The sequence below is a fragment of the Silurus meridionalis genome, chromosome 7 (genome assembly GCF_014805685.1).
Source record: "Silurus meridionalis isolate SWU-2019-XX chromosome 7, ASM1480568v1, whole genome shotgun sequence".
In the NCBI taxonomy this organism is placed as follows: Eukaryota; Metazoa; Chordata; class Actinopteri; order Siluriformes; family Siluridae; genus Silurus; species Silurus meridionalis.
Genome location: NC_060890.1, coordinates 5,587,379 through 5,609,020, shown reverse-complemented (window position 1 = coordinate 5,609,020; position 21,642 = coordinate 5,587,379). Strand labels below are relative to the sequence as shown.

The 21,642-nt window shown below is 40.2% G+C and overlaps 1 protein-coding gene across 1 annotated transcript in view; it reads left to right on the top strand.

Annotated features, from left to right (window-relative positions):
* The first annotated feature begins 201 nt into the window (after nucleotides 1-201).
* The window catches only part of dnah9 (dynein, axonemal, heavy chain 9), a 141,444-nt gene continuing 120,003 nt past the window's right edge, over nucleotides 202-21,642 (top strand). Inside the window, 11 exon segments of the mRNA XM_046853566.1 lie at nucleotides 202-1,742; nucleotides 7,445-7,641; nucleotides 8,887-9,045; nucleotides 9,314-9,444; nucleotides 9,557-9,768; nucleotides 13,714-13,947; nucleotides 14,054-14,221; nucleotides 15,294-15,410; nucleotides 15,696-15,846; nucleotides 20,215-20,329; nucleotides 20,459-20,527. Of these exon segments, the coding sequence (XP_046709522.1) occupies nucleotides 1,368-1,742; nucleotides 7,445-7,641; nucleotides 8,887-9,045; nucleotides 9,314-9,444; nucleotides 9,557-9,768; nucleotides 13,714-13,947; nucleotides 14,054-14,221; nucleotides 15,294-15,410; nucleotides 15,696-15,846; nucleotides 20,215-20,329; nucleotides 20,459-20,527 (1,928 nt within the window). The 5' untranslated portion in view covers nucleotides 202-1,367.

Sequence of the window (21,642 nt, the reverse complement as noted above, 5' to 3'; positions counted from 1 at the left end):
AACTTTCCCAACTTTATTTTAATTGGCATGTAGAACGTTCATTGTCCTTTTTCATTCTGAAACCATTGATGAAACTATTGCACACAACTGGTGGTATAAACTATTATTCCTGATACCATGGCAAGTTCTTTTTTGAAAAAAATATATATCTCACATGGAATTTTATCATTTAGCAAACACAGCACAGGAGTTTCTTTCTTCAAAGCCCATATTTATTCCATTCAAATGTTCATGGACACCCAACAATAGATTTGTATGTTCCTTATACACCTTGCACTAATATATCTTCTCGTATACATTTATGTATATTCTTACGTTTTTACACTGCCCACCACCTTTATATCTATTTCTTGTACTCACAACAGTTTATGCACATTTTTCACTAGTCTTTATATTTATTTGTTGTACATTTATCCACTTACATATTACATTCTCTACATATATTTGCACAATGTTTAGTAGATAATAAACTGCACTTCGATGTTTTGTAAATGTACTATGCAACGACAACATTCTATCTTTCTGTTTGTGTCAGTCCACATTTAATTCCCATTAACAGTTATAATCACCTCCAACCTTTTCCTATGGAAAGATGTGCCACTTGATTTGGGAATGCTCATGTAGGGATCAGTGTTCATTTATCCAGCATTCCAATTCATCACCACCATGGATAAAGACATATGGTTTACATGAGTTGGAGTAAAGATCTCGTGTGCCTGCTCTAGAGCTCTGACCAAATCAGGTTTCTCTCATTAAGTTTCTCCTCACCCCCTGACACCTCCTGCCTCGTTTATCAGAAACAAAAACGTATGAAGACGGATTTCTGATTTTGCATCTGAATAATTTCCTTAAAGCTGCTTTAAGCAGTGTTCGAATTGAAGACTTATTCCAGTTGTTGTGTAATTCATATCTTTTTTACTAAAATAATCTTGGGGAACTCCCTAAGTCTGTTTTTTACTTGTCATGGGGGTCCTGGACCCCCCCCCCTTTCAAGTTACAATTATAGTTGTAGAAACACAATTGAACTAGATAGAATTTTATGTAATAAAGTCTTATTTCACATCATAGACATGGAAGTTTTTTTTGTTTTTTGGAGTGAACTTTTGAGGTCTTCACCATTATATTCAGTTGTGTTCTCAGTGTTGTGTTGTTTTAACACAAAACTAATGGCCTGAAACCCAAGACGTGAGCTGTGAAAGCAAAGCGGGGAGAGTAACTAAGTGATGTGTGCATCCACCTGTGAGAAGAATGAGAAGAACAGACCAGAGTGTCCCTGAGCAACAAGCTCATTAATGCAAACACTGGGTTACTATGGAGCCTAAAAGGGGGCACTATGGTGAGTTTGTATGGACTTAACACTATAGTCAATGACCACCAGGCCTGCAGCGGACATGGACGAGTCTCCAGCTGCAGACAAAAGGTTCGAGTTTCTAGAGGACTACGTGCTGAAAACCCTAAAACTGAAACAGGATCGATGGCAAAAGTGCGTGGAGCTGGACGAGCACAGGCAGGTCATCCAGGAGTTTTTGGATAAGCCCGAGCGCACCACGCTGGTCGTGTATCTCAACGCCGCCGGAAACCTCGTACCAACCGACGGCTTTTCGTGCGCCTCGAAGAGCAAAGCGGTGTACTTCGTGAAGCAAAGCCCAACCAAGTTGTCCTGCGACATCATGAAGGCAGACTTGATGTACGGAGACATGTCCTGCTCTCCCCTCGAGCAGTTCTCAGCTTTCGTGGAAGAGGTGAGCGAGGTTGCAGAGCGCTAAACCGCGCTACGCTGTTTGCGCAAAGTACGCAAAGAGGGGGGCCCTTCGTCGACTCATCTCAAATTGTTCGGTGCTCACTATAGAGGTTGGCTATGCCTCGTAGCGTACTCACACTGTCTAGTGCACTTCGTGTTCTGAAGTGTGCAATTTGGGATTCGGACGTGGGTGAAAGGTTTAAAGGGCTGCGTTTTATTGACTCCCAGAGAAAGTGCGTTAATATTTATTAGAGTTTTTATTTATTTGTAGTCCTGCAGTTTGTGAAGGAAATAATGGTGTTGTTTCATGTCTGTAATGTGCTATTTAATTACTGTGATTACTGCAGCTTATCCAAATTTCTGCCTAATGGAGTATACGGGACTGAAGTGCGTTTCCGGGAAAACCAAACAACAAAACAAATAAGAATACAATAAAAAATTATATTGTTGCTTAATAATTAGTTCTTCACCCTGTGGGAGTAATATATTATGAATATAATATTATATATATATAATATATATATATATATATGTGTATGTATTTAAAACGTATATAGTATGAGTGTGGAGGAATGAAAAAACAAGTAAAATCAAGACCATTTTATTGTCATTTCAGCCATTTATTGATGACGCAGTGAAACAACCTAGAGCTACATCCCACACCACAACATAGAGCTACATAACACACCCAACAAAGAGCTACATCCCACACCACATCAAACAACATAGCGCCACATCACACACCACAACGTAGAGCTACATAACACACCACATCAAAGACCTACATCCCGCACCACAACATAGAGCTACATAACACACCACAACAAAGAGCTACATAACACACCACAACATAGAGGTACATCCCACACCACAATGTGTGTGTGAATTAAAATGAGAATTGAGTATGGTTTTGAGTTCAGGTTTGTAGCAGTTCAGTAACACACAGTTAGAACCTGTGTGTGTGTGAGTGCATGTGAGGTTCAGTTCTGTGTGCTGAGGAGCCTGATGGCTTTATGGAATAAACTGTTGCACACTCTGGATGTGAGGTCCTCAATGTGTCGGAACCTCTTTCCTGATGGTAGACACTGGCTAATCATTAGTTGACCAAGGGGAAATAAATAGCATCACTTGGCTGCTACTGTTAGGGGTCGCCACAGTGAATTATTTGTGTCCATTACCCCCCTGTCCTCTATGTCTGTGTCTTTTAAAACAACTACCTGCATGTCTTCACTCACCACATCCATAAACCGCCTCCTTGGCCTTCCTCTTTTCCTCCTTCCTGGTAGCTCCATCCTCATCATTCTCCTACCGATATACCTCGTGTATACACTATGCACATGTCCAAAACATCTCTATCTCCCCTCCCTCGCCTTGTCTCCAAAATGTCCTACATGCACTGTCCCTCTAGTAAACTTTTTTTTAATCCTGTCCATCGTCGTCACTCTCAACATCTTCAGCTCTGCTACCTCCAGCTCCACCTCCTGTCTTTTACTCAAAGGCACTGTCTCTAAACCATAAAACATAGCAGGTCTCACCACAGTCTTGGATACTCTTCTATCACAAATCACTCCTGCTATCACTCTTCTCCACCCACTTCACCCTGCCTGCACTCTTTCACTTTGCACTGTTGACCCCAGGTACCTGAACTCCTCAATCTTCACCACCTCTTCTCCCTGTAACCGCACCACTCCACTGCCCTCCCTTTAATTCACATACATGTACTCTGTCTTACTCCCACTGAGTTTCATTCCCCTTCTCTCCAGCATGTACCTCCACCTCTCCAGGCTCCTCTCAACCTTTTACCACAAATCACAATATCATCCGCGAACATCATTGTCCATGGAGACTCCTGTATGACCTCGTCCACCAACCTGTCCATCACCACTGCAGACAGGAAAGGGCTCAGAGCCAATACTTGATGCAGTCCAACCTTCACCTTGAACCAGTCTGTTGTTTCTTTTGCACACTTCACTGCTGTCACACTGGTTCTCGTACATGTCCTGCACCACCCTCACATACTTCTCTGACACACCTGACTTCCTCATACAATACCACAACTCCTCTCTCGGCACCCAGTCGTACGCTTTCTCTAAATCCACAAACACACAATGCAATTCCTTCTGACCTTCTCTATACTTCTCAATCAACATTCTAAAAGCAAATAATGCGTCTGTGGTGCTCTTCCTCGGTATGAAACCATATTGTTGCTCACAAATAATCATCTCTTCTCTCAGCCTGGCTTCCACTACTCTTTCTCATACCTTCATGGTGTGACTGATCAACTTAATTCCCCTGTAGTTACTGCAGGTCTGCACATCTCCCTTATTCCTAAAGACCGGTACCAGCACACTCCTTCTCCATTCCTCAGGCATCTTCTCACCTTCCAGAATCTTGTTGAACACCTGGTTGAAAACTCCACTGCCATCTCTCCTAAACATCTCCATGCTTCTACTGGTATTTCACCTGCTCCTACTGACTTATCACTCTTCATCCTCTTAATCTCACTTCCTCTTTACTAATCCTATCCACTTCCTGCTTAACCATCTCAATACCATCCAACCTTCTCTCTCTCTCTCTCTCTCTCTCTCTCTCTCTCTCTCTCTCTCTCTCTTTCTCTCTCTCTCTCTCTCTCTCTCTCTCTCATTTTCCTCCTTCATCAGCTGCTCAAAATACTCCCTCCATCTTCTCAACACACTCTCCTCACTAGTCAACACATTTCCATCTCCATCCTTTATCGCTCTAACTTGCAGCACATCCTTCCCAGCTCGGTCCCTCTGCCTGGCCAATCGCTACAAAATCCTTTTCTCCTTCCTTAGTGTCCAACTTCATACACCTCCTTATATGCCTTTCCGTTGCTTTTGTCACATCCCTCTTTACCTGCTGCCACATTTATATTTGCTGTTTTAATAATAATGAAACAGCTACACAAATACGTCGTGCTTGTGCAGTTTTCTAAACAGATGTGAGCTCTGACTAGTACAGTGTCTGACCATCCAATCAAAGGAAGAGAAAATGCCAACGTTATTCTACACCTGCTAGATGGCTCCTGTCTTCTGATGTGATTGGTTAAAGAACAGCCCTGAAACAACATACTTTTACACTATAGGTACCCGCAGTGCTGATTCTGAAGGCCTCACGGCAAATTTCTTTGATGCTTGTAGCATGTGATGAGAATTTGATTGGATAGAAACTCTAACATAATTTGGTACATATTCACAGATTTTGATAGCGTTTAGGCCAGCAGACAAGGCCTATATATATATGTGTGTGTGTGTGTATCTGCACCTGAAGATAAGGTTTGTATGGGATGGGGTGGAACATTAACCCTATTGACACCCTTGTGACTGTATGAATCTCCACACTCAAAATCTAGTGGAACATCTTCCAGGAAGTGTGAAAGTTATTATAAGAGCAAATGGCTATTGTAACAGCAAATGTGGAACGGGAGATTCAAAAAGCAAATATCTTATGGTTAGGTGAGCAGAAATGAAATTACGTCCTTTTTTCTATTTAATAATCAATATTGTTTATCTTATTTTATTTTTTGTACCAGGACATAATAAAAAATCAGAACTGGTCATTATCAGAACTTAGAATTAGGTTAAGTAGCAACCAAATGCTGCTTTTAGCCACTTCTATAAAAGCCCAATTCTTTCGCATTATGCAGGTCTTTAGCTTTCAAGTGTGAAAGACATCAGCAATAGATGAATCTAAATCAATCTGATTGGTTTCATTTTGAAACAATTTAAATTCCATCATTCTTCAGTGCGGAACATTAATCACAAGTGGATAACATTCACGCAAAAGGTCAGACTGTGCGATGCTTAGAGAAATCGCAAAAAAAACCCGCAAGAGTTACATCTCAGATTTTGGAAAGGTTGCCAGGAGAAAGTCTCTTCTATCTAAAAAAGAACATGGCAGCAAGGTGCAATGTTCATGCGCAAGGTTCATTGTGCAAAAAATAAACTCTGGCACAATGTCCTTTGGACAAATGAGACCAAAGAAGCCATATGGCCAAGAGTCTGGACATAATGCACATTGTCACATTTTGCAAACAAAAAAGAACAAAGCTAAAAAAATAAAATAGAATATCAGAACAAATACAACAGAATGGCCTGAAAAAGAACAGATTCAAGGTGTTGCAATGGCCCAGTCCAATTCCAGATCTCAACCTGACAGAAATGTTGTAGCAGGATCTTAAGAGAGCTGTGCCAAAACAAATACCGACAAACCTCAATGAACTGAAGCAATGTTGTAAAGAAGAGTAAGCCAAAATTCCTCCAAAACAATGAGAGACGAATCATACAGAACACGATTACTTCAATTTAATGCAGTTTAAGGTGCTTCTACAAATGAATGAACTGAATAAATTTTGATTTGTATAGTGCTTTTAACAATGGACATTGTCTCGAATCAGCTTTACAGAGATAAAACTGTTATAAAAGAATGTACGAGTTCCTTATTATTGTAAGTTTAGCCAGTGGTGACTGTGGCAAGGAAAAACCAGACTCATGTGGTTTCATCATTGTTGGGTTGTGCAGTGATCAGCGATTCATTGCAACCTTGGGTCCTGACAGCTGTAGTAGACATGATATTGATTACAGTCCAAATCCAATCATGAGGTGTACTATGTGTGAAAAACTATTTCTGCTTGATTTTTGTAAAAAAAATAGGTTAGGTTTCTATTTTCAGAGTGTAAATGTGGACTTATTTATATGAGCAAACAATACATACATATAATGAATCTATCCTGATTGTCACAATGAATGTCAGTAACGAATGTCTTTGGCGATTCTGCAGTTCTACAGCATGCAGAATCTACAGCTAAAGGTTTATTGACTTAAACATGAACTAATATGAAAAATATCCTAGTTCACTGAGGGAGTTGGACTACACATAATGGCAACTCCATAACCACATCATAACCTTGTGCTCCAGAACATCTAATCACATGCACATTATCAACTTGTGCTGTTAATATCATGAACAGCAGCTACGCTAATTTCTCTCCACTGCATCTCTTTTCTCTCCCCACCCTGAGGTTTGGCCAGCGCCAGTCACGTCCACCTCATGAAGATTATGGACCTTTGAAGAAGTAGATGCCGAACTCGCAAACATCCCAAACCATCTAGGGACGTACCAGCGCCAATTGGATCCCACTACATGTCTGGAGTTTTGACATTGGACCTCCTGGAGTGTTTAAAGGCTCTGGCATGGAGAAGCTGATGCTGGATCTGTGATGATCACAAATGTTGAGCTCAGTAGCTCCTAGTTTTATAACCATAAAGACTGTATAAGACTGTAGAAAGAACATTACTTATAATCTTATACTCCAGTGCTCATGTTAGTTCTCACTCTCCAGTGTTCTGTATTGTTGAAAGATTTATGATCAAACTCTTGATGTCACCCAAATGAGGATGGGTTCCCCTTTTTGAGTCTGGTTCCTCTCAAGGTTTCTTCCTCATTACATCTAAGAGAGTTTTTCCTTGCCACAGTCACCACGGCTGCTCATCAGGGATAAATACACACCGTTCACCTTGACTGTTGATTTCTGTAAAGCTGCTTTGAGACAATGTCTGTTGTGAAAAGCGCTATAGAAATAAACTTGACTTGACTTGACATTAATTTGGATACGCCACATAAGAAAGAATAAAATTATACTCTTTGCTCTAAGTAAACATTTTTCCATTTTTCCCTATTCAGGTTGTGGTTCCAGTACTGCTCAATAATGATAACCACTGCCAGTGGCCTCACGTCATGTCTCAGGACCTCATGCGACACGTCCACGCACTGAAATCCAGCGTGTTTGTGATGTCTGGTCAAGTCAAAGGCAAAACACTCCTCCCTCTTCCTGCAGGATCGGAGAGAATCGAACAAGCGGCTTTCGAACAAGAAATGAGGTGATTTTTATTTTTATTTTTGGTTTAAAAATTAAATAAGATAAAAAACCCATAGTATTCAGAAAACAGGTTGGTTTTGACCTAACTGCTCAGCTTTTTTTTATGTTTAGTCTGAACTTTTTAATTAGTTTCCTCAGGCCTGTTCCTGCAGTTCATTGTTAATGGTTCACCTGTGGCCGCTGACATTTCTTTATACACACTTCGGTGCAGCATGACAGCACGAAGCATCGACTATGACAGATCTCGGCTCAGCGAGAAACTCCCTTAAGGACTAGCTGTGTACAATCATCAAGAAACAATCTTTCTTTTTTTTTTTTCGCTTTGTTTTGCTTTGCGGCTCTCGCACAGCTTGTTCTGTTCGCATGGAAGCGTTAACAGTGTCTAGTGAATTGAAGTTGTCGTGTCATCGGCCATGAAAAGTGAAACCTATGACCACTTTTAAACAATACAGTCGTGATCTGGATTAAATGCTTTATTGGTTCGAGATTTTTGTTCTTTACATGACGAAATATACAGTGTATGGGCAAAAGTGTCTGGACACCTGACCATTAGATTCATATTTTGAACATCTAATTCAATATTTATTCCCCATTTGAAGCAGTAACGTTTTTTTTTTTAATGATTACTAATTTACTTGATTACTAAATTCTGCTTGATTTTTGTAAAAGTAATTATAGACACAGTAAAATATGTTGTGTTATTGTTCATCTGAGGTGGATGAAGACCAGATAGTTTTGATTATGTCCTGATACATAATACCAAAGAATTGAAAAACTGTATACACTCTATAGACAAACATTTGTAAGATTGGTATGTGTTTCTTGAACCTCCCATTCCAAAATGAGTCTCCATTTCCTGCTATAATAACCTTCACTCTTCTGGGAAGATGTTCTGCCAGATTTTCAGTGTGCTTGTGAAGATTTGTGCTTATTCAGCTCCATGGATATTCCAAGAGCTTTCAAGCAGGCCACTCAAAATCTTCCACTCCAACCCATGTAAACTCAGGCACCCTGTCACACTTGAGCAGATTTGGGTCTTATACTTCAAGCTAAAGGAGAAATTTCACACTACCGCATCCAAAGACATCATATAATTGTGTGCCGGTTTGGAGAAGAACCACATCTGGCTGGAAAAGTCAGGTGTCCCAACACTTTTGTCCAAATAAGTGGATCTGTATCGAATGCTTACACGCCGTAGTGAAAAATCTTCGGTCAAACACTAACACCTTTTTCTTTAATGCCTCAGGGGAGATCTGGTGGATAAGAGTATCATCCACTCCATTGAATCCATGGTGATTGAGTGGAGTCATCAGATTCACGAGGTTCTCAAGAGAGACTCATCTGAGCCTCTGCTGGAGGGCACAAACCCCACACCACATGTAGATTTTAACTTTTGGAGGAATAGGTCAGTGCAATTTATTGTCATTGTCTTGAAACCAACCTCTTTTCCAATCCTTTTTAAAGATTTTGGATATTTCTTATCTATCTATCTATCTATCTATCTATCTATCTATCTATCTATCTATCTATCTATCTATCTATCTATCTATCTATCTATCTATCTATCTATCTATCTATCTATCTATCTATCTATCTATCTATCTATCTATCTATCTATCTATCTATCTATCTGTCTGTCTATCTGTCTATCCGTCTTTTCGATCTATCACCAGATATGCAGACCTTGAGTGTATACACAACCAATTTAAATCACCCAAAGTGATCAAAATGGCAAAGCTCTTGGATGCAATGGAAAGTAGTTACTATCCGGCGTTTAACAACATGATGCAGCTTGTAAATGCAGGTAAAGTCTGTATTTTGTCGTTTGCTTTCAAAAACACTTTTTTTCACTTATTTCGTTTCATGCTGGCACAAATCCTTATTGATGTTTCCTGCATTGTGCTCCTGTTATAAAGCTTTGGAAGAAGCCAGAGACATCAATATCTTCTTGAAGCCCCTGGAGAGACTTACAGAGGATTTAGAGAACACGGATTTCAGCGAGGTGAAAGAACGACTCGAGCCCCTCATGCACACCGTGTGTCTAGTGTGGGCCAACTCCAAGTACTACAACACTCCAGCCAGAATCATTGTGTTACTACAGGAGATCTGCAACCTGCTCATTCAACAGGTGTGTAAATCAAATGCTGAGTGTTTCACGTCGACTAATAAAGCCAATGATTTTTTCTTTCAATCTCTGATCTAGTAACTTTCATTATTGTTTATCGATCAAAATGTCATACATGCTATATAGGAAAACGTATTGGGAAACCAAATCCATATGTGGTACCGCAAAGTCGGAAACACCCAATTGTATAGGACGCCTTTGGATGTGGTAGAATAAGATTTTCACTTCAACTAGGAGACCCAAACCTGCTCCAGCATCACAATGCCCCTGTGCACTGTGTTGGAGTGGAAGATCTGCTATGGTTAAGGCTCTTGGTTAGTGTTCACAAGGTTAGGGGTTCAATCCCTGGTATCACCATATCTGCCACTCATGGGCCCTTGAGCAAGAGTTACTGTATCATTGCTGACTCTGCACTCTGACCTCATCTTCCTAAAAATTGCTGGGATATGCAAAGATAAAATTTCACCATGCTATAATGTATATGTGACAAAAAAGCATTAGCACTTAGCATTAGAAGTTATGATAATTGAGCAGGCCAAGGTACCAAAAAAACCATATGTAGAACAATAGAATAATAATCTAATCTTGACACTTTAGCCCTGTCCAATACATTCTCATTGTGATCCCTTTACATATCGATTCCACTTTTAAGCATCAGTATTTTTTCCGGAATATAACCTGACCGGCTGCTGCAATAAAAGAATCACATAATGTACTCATTTGTACCTTCATTCATTTACCATCGTCTCAAGTACACCTGCCATATCGATGCAATTCCTAGGTACAATTACTGACTATTGCTCAATTTCTCAGGCCCTTCTAACCTGCCAATTGTTGGAAATTACCTCTGGTCCATAGGGAAGAGGGCGCTAGGAAATAAGCTGAAGACAGTTTAAGTAGACATTAATTTTAAGTTTCCAAAAGCCTCCCACACTCAGACCAAGGCTTGGTTCCCAGCACAATGAGCAGTACTCCCTATTGTTCCTCGTTCTGAGGTTTTTTCATATTGTCTAGTCTGGTCTTGGACCCTGTTCTCTCATTAGTTAATTACACTTTTGTGGTCTCCAGTTTTGTGTTGAGCTCTTACTGTCCACTGCAGTTCGGAATTGTCATCGCAAAGTCTTGCAGAGTGTGCGGCCAAGCACTGCCAATGTAAATTGTAACCTAATTTAATTTAGATGTGTGGTGCAGATTTTTGAGGATAAATCCTTTTTTTCCCAACTTTACTCCGCGTGTGAAGGCACGGAGCCATCTCAATCCAGAAGACCTAATGAAAAGTGACGTGGTGGAGAGCCTTTCACGTGTGGGAGCACTCTGGACGTGCTCACACACTTCAAGGACATTTACAACAACAAGCGAAACAGCTTGACTAGATACCAGAGAAACGGGATAGAGGTGAAGCCCTGGGACTTCTCGCCTGCCATGGTTTTCTCCGGACTGGATCGCTTCATAGAGATTAAAGTTGATCGAGGTGAGAATAGAGAGTGTATTTGGGAATGTTCGTACAATATGGAATTCAATGCGCCTTCTTTTTTTATCAATAGATATGTTAAATGAATTCTCTTCAATCTCCTCCAGACTTTAATGTTGACTGTGCTGGATATGATGAAACTGGAGAAGGTGGAATTCGGAGGCGTTCGCGGACGAGCACTTAGTCAGCAGGTTGTGTGGCTGCACGAGGAGTTCCTGGAGAGATACAAAATGTTCACAGAGAAGTCTTATGATTGCCTTGATCTGTGCAATGTGGTATGTAGAGTAAATACGGTGTATTCTGAAAGTATTCAGACCCCCCTCATTTTTTTCAACATTATGCTGCAGCCTGATGCTCCAATCATTCAAGTTCTTTTTTTCCCCTCATTTATCTACATTCTAGGAATGACAGGAATGAAGTCCAGTGAATGGAACAGTACAGAAAAGACATATTTGAGCAATAGCGCCCTATTAAGAATAAATACGATGATAACAGAATACTAATGTATCATCCTATTAAAAACGTGCTATTTAGATTGCATGCAGATCAAACCATCGATATCAGACAGAATTTGCCTCTTTTGTGCAGTCTGAAATGATGACCAGTGGTCGACTCAAAGGATATCGATGGTCATATCTTTGTGCTATTTGAAGTGGAGATGTGCTTCTCAATAGGATGATATGCCAGTTGACGAACCAATACTTTAGCTGGTGTTGCTACTACTTTATTCTCTTAATTTCGACTTTATTCTCGTAATCATAGTTATTTCTTTTTATTTTCGTATCATTCAATACCCCATAATAATAAAGTGAAATGTTTAAAATGTCTGTAAATGTATAAAAAAAAAAGCTGCATACATCACATGTATGCAGCTCTTTTGCAACAACACTTGAAAATGAGCTCAGGTGCCTGAGTTGACTCGATCGTTGCTGAGATGTTTCTACACCTTGCCTGGAGTCTAGTTTATTGATTGGACATGATTTGGAAAGGCACACACCTCTCTATAGAGGGCTTCCTAGCTAACATTTCATATCATAGCAAAAACCAAGCCAGGAGGTCAAAGGAACTGCCTGCAGAGCTCAGAGACAGGATTGTTGTGAGGTACAGATCTGGGGAAGGCTGCACATTTTTATTCTGATGCACTAAATATTTCCAAGGGCAGAATGGCCTCTATAATTATTCAGTAGAAGAAATGTGGCACAACCAGGACTTTTCCGAAAGCTGACTGGGTGTCAGGCTGCAACATAAACAAAATTGCAAAAAAATGAAGGGTTTCTGAATGCACTGTATATTAAACAGATACAGACGCAAAGATTTTGACATGCTGTACTAAACGACAGTGTTTTGCAGGAGTTTGAGGCAGATTTAGCCGAGTTTGAATGTAAAGTGAAAGACACGGATCGTCGTCTCGGTGCAATTTTTTGTCAAGCGTTTGATGACGCTTCGGGCCTCGAGCATGCCTTCAAGGTGAGCAATGGGTAAACAGTCGCAGTTTTTTGTAGCTCAGATTACATACTAATTCAGAAAGTCTACAGTCTACAGTTGACTTTTATTGGCTCCTTATGAATTTCACATATCTGCCTAATGAAACTGTCAGCGAGAAATTTATGACTAAGAAGGGGTACAAAAGCAGGTTTTTTTTTATCCCAGTGAGCGATCTTCACTGGAACCATACGTCACATAAACGAGTGTTGTCAGTATCTCATTTCACTTTTGCTTGTATTGCACACGTGTCATGAGGGTCTTTACTTTGCAGCTTTTGGACATGTTTGGTAATCTGCTTGAGCGTCCTCTGATAGCAGTTGATGCACAGAAGAAATACCCTTTTCTAGTCAAAATGTTTGACAAGGAGCTCGACTGCTGCATGGCACTGTACAAAAAACACACACAGACCGAGGAGCAGCTGGGTAAGATAGAAAAACAAGCATAAAATGTGTTTATATATACAGTTTATATATATATATATATATATATATATATATATATATATACACCTGCCATATCGATGCAATTCCTAGGTACAATTACTGACTATTGCTCAATTTCTCAGGCCCTTCTAACCTGGCAATTGTTGGAAATTACCTCTGGTCCATAGGGAAGAGGGCGCTAGGAAATAAGCTGAGGACAGTTTAAGTAGACATTAATTTTAAGTTTCCAAAAGCCTCCCACACTCAGACCAAGGCTTGGTTCCCAGCACAATGAGCAGTACTCCCTATTGTTCCTCGTTCTGAGGTTTTTTCATATTGTCTAGTCTGGTCTTGGACCCTGTTCTCTCATTAGTTAATTACACTTTTGTGGTCTCCAGTTTTGTGTTGAGCTCTTACTGTCCACTGCAGTTTGGAATTGTCATCGCAAAGTCTTGCAGAGTGTGCGGCCAAGCACTGCCAATGTAAATTGTAACCTAATTTAATTTAGATGTGTGGTGCAGATTTTTGAGGATAAATCCTTTTTTTCCCAACTTTACTCCGCGTGTGAAGGCACGGAGCCATCTCAATCCAGAAGACCTAATGAAAAGTGACGTGGTGGAGAGCCTTTCACGTGTGGGGAGCACTCTGGACGTGCTCACACACTTCAAGGACATTTACAACAACAAGCGAAACAGCTTGACTAGATACCAGAGAAACGGGATAGAGGTGAAGCCCTGGGACTTCTCGCCTGCCATGGTTTTCTCCGGACTGGATCGCTTCATAGAGAGATTAAAGTTGATCGAGGTGAGAATAGAGAGTGTATTTGGGAATGTTCGTACAATATGGAATTCAATGCGCCTTCTTTTTTATCACTAGATATGTTAAATGAATTCTCTTCAATCTCCTCCAGACTTTAATGTTGACTGTGCTGGATATGATGAAACTGGAGAAGGTGGAATTCGGAGGCGTTCGCGGACGAGCACTTAGTCAGCAGGTTGTGTGGCTGCACGAGGAGTTCCTGGAGAGATACAAAATGTTCACAGAGAAGTCTTATGATTGCCTTGATCTGTGCAATGTGGTATGTAGAGTAAATACGGTGTATTCTGAAAGTATTCAGACCCCCTCATTTTTCAACATTATGCTGCAGCCTGATGCTCCAATCATTCAAGTTCTTTTTTTCCCCTCATTTATCTACATTCTAGGAATGACAGGAATGAAGTCCAGTGAATGGAACAGTACAGAAAAGACATATTTGAGCAATAGCGCCCTATTAAGAATAAATACGATGATAACAGAATACTAATGTATCATCCTATTAAAAACGTGCTATTTAGATTGCATGCAGATCAAACCATCGATATCAGACAGAATTTGCCTCTTTTGTGCAGTCTGAAATGATGACCAGTGGTCGACTCAAAGGATATCGATGGTCATATCTTTGTGCTATTTGAAGTGGAGATGTGCTTCTCAATAGGATGATATGCCAGTTGACGAACCAATACTTTAGCTGGTGTTGCTACTACTTTATTCTCTTAATTTCGACTTTATTCTCGTAATCATAGTTATTTCTTTTCATTTTCGTATCATTCAATACCCCATAATGATAAAGTGAAATGTTTAAAATGTCTGTAAATGTATAAAAAAAAAAGCTGCATACATCACATGTATGCAGCTCTTTTGCAACAACACTTGAAAATGAGCTCAGGTGCCTGAGTTGACTCGATCGTTGCTGAGATGTTTCTACACCTTGCCTGGAGTCTAGTTTATTGATTGGACATGATTTGGAAAGGCACACACCTCTCTATAGAGGGCTTCCTAGCTAACATTTCATATCATAGCAAAAACCAAGCCAGGAGGTCAAAGGAACTGCCTGCAGAGCTCAGAGACAGGATTGTTGTGAGGTACAGATCTGGGGAAGGCTGCACATTTTTATTCTGATGCACTAAATATTTCCAAGGGCAGAATGGCCTCTATAATTATTCAGTAGAAGAAATGTGGCACAACCAGGACTTTTCCGAAAGCTGACTGGGTGTCAGGCTGCAACATAAACAAAATTGCAAAAAAATGAAGGGTTTCTGAATGCACTGTATATTAAACAGATACAGACGCAAAGATTTTGACATGCTGTACTAAACGACAGTGTTTTGCAGGAGTTTGAGGCAGATTTAGCCGAGTTTGAATGTAAAGTGAAAGACACGGATCGTCGTCTCGGTGCAATTTTTTGTCAAGCGTTTGATGACGCTTCGGGCCTCGAGCATGCCTTCAAGGTGAGCAATGGGTAAACAGTGGCAGTTTTTTGTAGCTCAGATTACATACTAATTCAGAAAGTCTACAGTCTACAGTTGACTTTTATTGGCTCCTTATGAATTTCACATATCTGCCTAATGAAACTGTCAGCGAAATTTATGACTAAGAAGGGGTACAAAAGCAGGTTTTTTTATCCCAGTGAGCGATCTTCACTGGAACCATACATCACATAAACGAGTGTTGTCAGTATCTCATTTCACTTTTGCTTGTATTGCACACGTGTCATGAGGGTCTTTACTTTGCAGCTTTTGGACATGTTTGGTAATCTGCTTGAGCGTCCTCTGATAGCAGTTGATGCACAGAAGAAATACCCTTTTCTAGTCAAAATGTTTGACAAGGAGCTCGACTGCTGCATGGCACTGTACAAAAAACACACACAGACCGAGGAGCAGCTGGGTAAGATAGAAAAACAAGCATAAAATGTGTTTATATATACAGTTTATATATATATATATATATATATATATATATATATATATATATATATATATATATAAAATAAATACACAGTGGTGTGAATCCTGATTTCTTATATTTTTTTGCATGTTTGTCACACTTTAATGTTTCAAATCATCAAACTAATTTAAATAATAGTAAAAGAATACACAAGTGAACACAGCATGCAGATTTTAAATGAAGGTTTTTATTATTGATGGAAAACAAAATCAAAACTACATGGCCCTGTGTGAAAAGTGTTTGCCCCTGTTAAAACTGTGGTTTATCACACCTGAATAAAATTTTTAGCCACATCCAGGCCTGATTAATGCCACACCTGTTCGCAATCAAGAAATCTCTTAAATAGGACCTGCCTGACAAAGTGAAGTAGACCAAAAGATCCTCAAAAGCTAGACATCATGCTGAGATCCAAAGAAATTCAGAAACAAATGAGAAAGAAAGTAATTGAGATCTATCAGTCTGGAAAAGGTTATAAAGCCATTTCTAAAGCTTTGGGATTCCAGCGAACCAGAGTGAGAGCCATTATTCACAAATGGCAAAACATGGAACAGTGGAGAACCTTCCCAGAAGTGGCTGGCTGACTAAAATTACCCGAAAAACACAGCGCCGACTCACCCAAGAGGTCACAAAAGACTCCACAACAACATCCAAAGAACTGCAGGCCTCACTTGCCTCAGTTAAGGTCAGTGTTCATGACTCCACCATAAGAAAGAGTTCCAAGACGAAACCTGCTGCTGAGCAAAAGAACATAAAGACTTGTTTTAGTTTTGCCAGAAAACATCTTGATGATCCCCAAGACTTTTTAGAAAATACTCTGTGGACTGACGAGACAAAAGTTTAACTTTTGGAAGGTGTGTCCCCATTACGCCTAACACTGCATTTCAGAAAAGAACATCATACCAACAGTAAAATATGGTGGTGGTAGTGTGATGGTCTGGGGCTGTTTTGCTGCTTCAGGACATGGAAGACTTGTGATAAATGGAACTATGAATTCTAATGTTTACCAAAAAATCCTGAAGGAGAATGTCCGGCCATCTGTTCGTAACCTCAAGCTGAAGTGAACTTAGGTTCTGCAGCAGGAAAATGATCCAAAACACACCAGCAAGTCCACCTCTGAATGGCTGAAGAAAAACAAAATGAAGACTTTGGAGTGAACTTGTCAAAGTCCTGACCTGAATTCTATTGAGATGCTGTGGCATGACCTTAAAAAGGCGGTTCATGCTCGAAAACCCTCCAATGTGGCTGAATTACAACAATTCTGCATAGATGAGTGGACCAAAATTCCTCCACAGCGCTGTGACAGACTCGCTGCAAGTTATCGCAAACACTTGATTGCAGTTGTTGCTGCTAAGGGTGGCCCAACCAGTTATTAGGTTTAGGGGGCAAACACTTTTTCACACAGGGCCATGCAGTTTTAAATGAAGGTTTTTATTATTGATGGAAAACAAAATCAAAACTACATGGCCCTGTGTGAAAAAGTGTTTGCCCCCCTGTTAAAACTGTGGTTTATCACACCTGAATAAAATTTTTTTAGCCACATCCAGGCCTGATTAATGCCACACCTGTTCGCAATCAAGAAATCTCTTAAATAGGACCTGCCTGACAAAGTGAAGTAGACCAAAAGATCCTCAAAAGCTAGACATCATGCTAAGATCCAAAGAAATTCAGAAACAAATGAGAAAGAAATTAATTGAGATCTATTAGTCTGGAAAAGGTTATAAAGCCATTTCTAAAGCTTTGGGACTCCAGCGAACCACAGTGAGAGCCATTATTCACAAATGGCAAAACATGGAACAGTGGAGAACCTTCCCAGAAGTGGCTGGCTGACTAAAATTACCCGAAAAACACAGCGCCGACTCACCCAAGAGGTCACAAAAGACTCCACAACAACATCCAAAGAACTGCAGGCCTCACTTGCCTCAGTTAAGGTCAGTGTTCATGACTCCACCATAAGAAAGAGTTCCAAGACGAAACCTGCTGCTGAGCAAAAAGAACATAAAGACTTGTTTTAGTTTTGCCAGAAAACATCTTGATGATCCCCAAGACTTTTGGGAAAATACTCTGTGGACTGACGAGACAAAAGTTTAACTTTTTGGAAGGTGTGTCCCCCATTACGTCTAACACCGCATTTCAGAAAAAGAACATCATACCAACAGTAAAATATGGTGGTGGTAGTGTGATGGTCTGGGGCTGTTTTGCTGCTTCAGGACATGGAAGACTTGTGATAAATGGAACCATGAATTCTGCTGTTTACCAAAAATCCTGAAGGAGAATGTCCGCCATCTGTTCGTAACCTCAAGCTGAAGTGAACTTAGGTTCTGCAGCAGGAAAATGATCCAAAACACACCAGCAAGTCCACCTCTGAATGGCTGAAGAAAACAAAATGAAGACTTTGGAGTGAACTTGTCAAAGTCCTGACCTGAATCCTATTGAGATGCTGTGGCATGATCTTAAAAAGGCGGTTCATGCTCGAAAACCCTCCAATGTGGCTGAATTACAACAATTCTGCATAGATGAGTGGACCAAAATTCCTCCACAGCGCTGTGACAGACTCGCTGCAAGTTATCGCAAACACTTGATTGCAGTTGTTGCTGCTAAGGGTGGCCCAACCAGTTATTAGGTTTAGGGGCAAACACTTTTTCACACCACTGTATATATATATATATATATATATATATATATATATATATATATATATATATATATATATAAATAAATACACAGTGGTGTGAATCCTGATTTCTTATATTTTTTGCATGTTTGTCACACTTTAATGTTTCAGATCATCAAACTAATTTAAATAATAGTAAAAGAATACACAAGTGAACACAGCATGCAGATTTTAAATGAAGGTTTTTTTATTATTGATGGAAAACAAAATCAAAAACTACATGGCCCTGTGTGAAAAAGTGTTTGCCCCCCTGTTAAAACTGTGGTTTATCACACCTGAATAAAATTTTTTTAGCCACATCCAGGCCTGATTAATGCCACACCTGTTCGCAATCAAGAAATCTCTTAAATAGGACCTGCCTGACAAAGTGAAGTAGACCAAAAGATCCTCAAAAGCTAGACATCATGCTAAGATCCAAAGAAATTCAGAAACAAATGAGAAAGAAAGTAATTGAGATCTATCAGTGTGGAAAAGGTTATAAAGCCATTTCTAAAGCTTTGGGATTCCAGCGAACCAGAGTGAGAGCCAGTATTCACAAATGGCAGAAACATGGAACAGTGGAGAACCTTCCCAGAAGTGGCTGGCTGACTAAAATTACCCGAAAAACACAGCGCCGACTCACCCAAGAGGTCACAAAAGACTCCACAACAACATCCAAAGAACTGCAGGCCTCACTTGCCTCAGTTAAGGTCAGTGTTCATGACTCCACCATAAGAAAGAGTTCCAAGACGAAACCTGCTGCTGAGCAAAAAGAACATAAAGACTTGTTTTAGTTTTGCCAGAAAACATCTTGATGATCCCCAAGACTTTTTAGAAAATACTCTGTGGACTGACGAGACAAAAGTTTAACTTTTTGGAAGGTGTGTCCCCCATTACGTCTAACACTGCATTTCAGAAAAAGAACATCATACCAACAGTAAAATATGGTGGTGGTAGTGTGATGGTCTGGGGCTGTTTTGCTGCTTCAGGACCTGGAAGACTTGCTGTCATAAATGAAACCATGAATTCTGCTGTTTACCAAAAATCCTGAAGGAGAATGTCCGGCCATCTGTTCGTAACCTCAAGCTGAAGTGAACTTAGGTTCTGCAGCAGGAAAATGATCCAAAACACACCAGCAAGTCCACCTCTGAATGGCTGAAGAAAAACAAAATGAAGACTTTGGAGTGAACTTGTCAAAGTCCTGACCTGAATTCTATTGAGATGCTGTGGCATGACCTTAAAAAGGCGGTTCATGCTCGAAAACCCTCCAATGTGGCTGAATTACAATTCTGCATAGATGAGTGGACCAAAATTCCTCCACAGCGCTGTGACAGACTCGCTGCAAGTTATCGCAAACACTTGATTGCAGTTGTTGCTGCTAAGGGTGGCCCAACCAGTTATTAGGTTTAGGGGGCAAACACTTTTTCCACACAGGGCCATGCAGTTTTAAATTTTGTTTTCCCTCAATAATAAAAACCTTCATTTAAAAACTGCATGTTGTGTTCACTTGTGTTATCTCTTTTACTAATATTTAAATTAGTTTGATGATCTGAAACAATAAACTGTAACAAACATGCAAAAATTATGCAAAAAAAAAATAAATATTTGCCTGTTATGTGTGTGCTTAGAAAACTTCTCCACCATATTATGTATTTTAGGTTACACCACACTCAACAGGAACATGCCAGTGGTAGCAGGTGGATTGAAATGGGCCCAGCAGTTACAAGAACGCATTCAGATCCCGTACAGCAACTTCCGGTACATCAGTTATCCGTGAGTATTTGTGCCATGTTCTAACGTTTTCCCAGCTTGGTTTGATGTCAGTCATCACAAGGTCATTTCACTGCCTTATCAATTCCCGTTTTCCACTTCACATTCTTCTTCTTCTCCGAATCTAAACAGATGTATGGAATCCGCCGAGGGAGAAAAAGTCATGCAGAAATATGAGGAATTGATGCTGCTGCTTAAACGGTGAGTCACCAGCATTCTTTCTTTTCAAAATGAAAGGTAATTACGATGCCAGCTGTAGCTCTCCTTCTTTAGCTTAGGTTTCATTTTGTCTCAATTATTCCTCGCATTATCGTTACTCACGATGCTCCCCCCCCTCCCCCACCCTCAACGTTTTGTCTGTTAATGTTTTGTTTTGTCTACAAGCAAGGCGTTGGGCAGAACATTCTTTTAAACTGTTCTAATTTTTTAAATTCGCATCCCAGTATGACATTGTCTTACTACGGGAGGCCTTTATAAAAGATAACGAACCCCTGATTTGTTTTGTTTTTCGTTGCAAGGTGTTGTTTCGTAAAAAAAAAGGCCTGTAGCGTGTGTGCAACAATACAACATAAAAGCAGAAGAGGAACCAAAACAGAGACATTCTGTCCCTAGCATGATTTATTTGCTCATTTACAAAGCCAGTGCTTATAGGTTATTACACGGCACTCTCATTTTCTCCAGCTCCCTCTAATACCTCTGTTGTGTGGGAAGAACTATAGTTCTGTCAAACGCTTCTTACAAATATGTCTGGGTTGCACAGAGCAGGGGTTTGTAACACACGTTTCTATGAACATGTTTGCACTTTAGGATTTACATTCGTTTTCATGCAACGTGTGTGTGTGTGTGTGTGTGTGTGTGTGTGTGTGTGTGTGTGTGTTTTTCTGTGTGTGCCATAGCATGAATTAAAACCGAATGATGAATTACCGCACGGTACAGACCTGATGGTAATCGTGAGCATTACGCAAGCAATCTAGTTAGAGCTGTTATGGGCATCTCTAGTTATTACTTCTTGACACAGCAGCTTATGATTTATGTGTAGCATGGAGCTATTTGATTTCTCCGGACTCTGTGCTGCAAAGCGCAATAAGACAATTAAGCCGCCGTGCACCGTGCGGAATTCCAATGAAGACCAGAGTGCAAAGGCTCTCACAACGAGCTTATAAAGAAATTACTCTAGCAGTAGGGACTGGGTACATCTTTTCCTGTTTCTGTGATAAATGGATCTTGTTTTATGCTGCCTTTTCATGTTTCAAGCACCGGAATCGTTTTCCGTAGTATTTAAATGTTTGTCAAATGCAGAGCTACTCGTAGGGGAA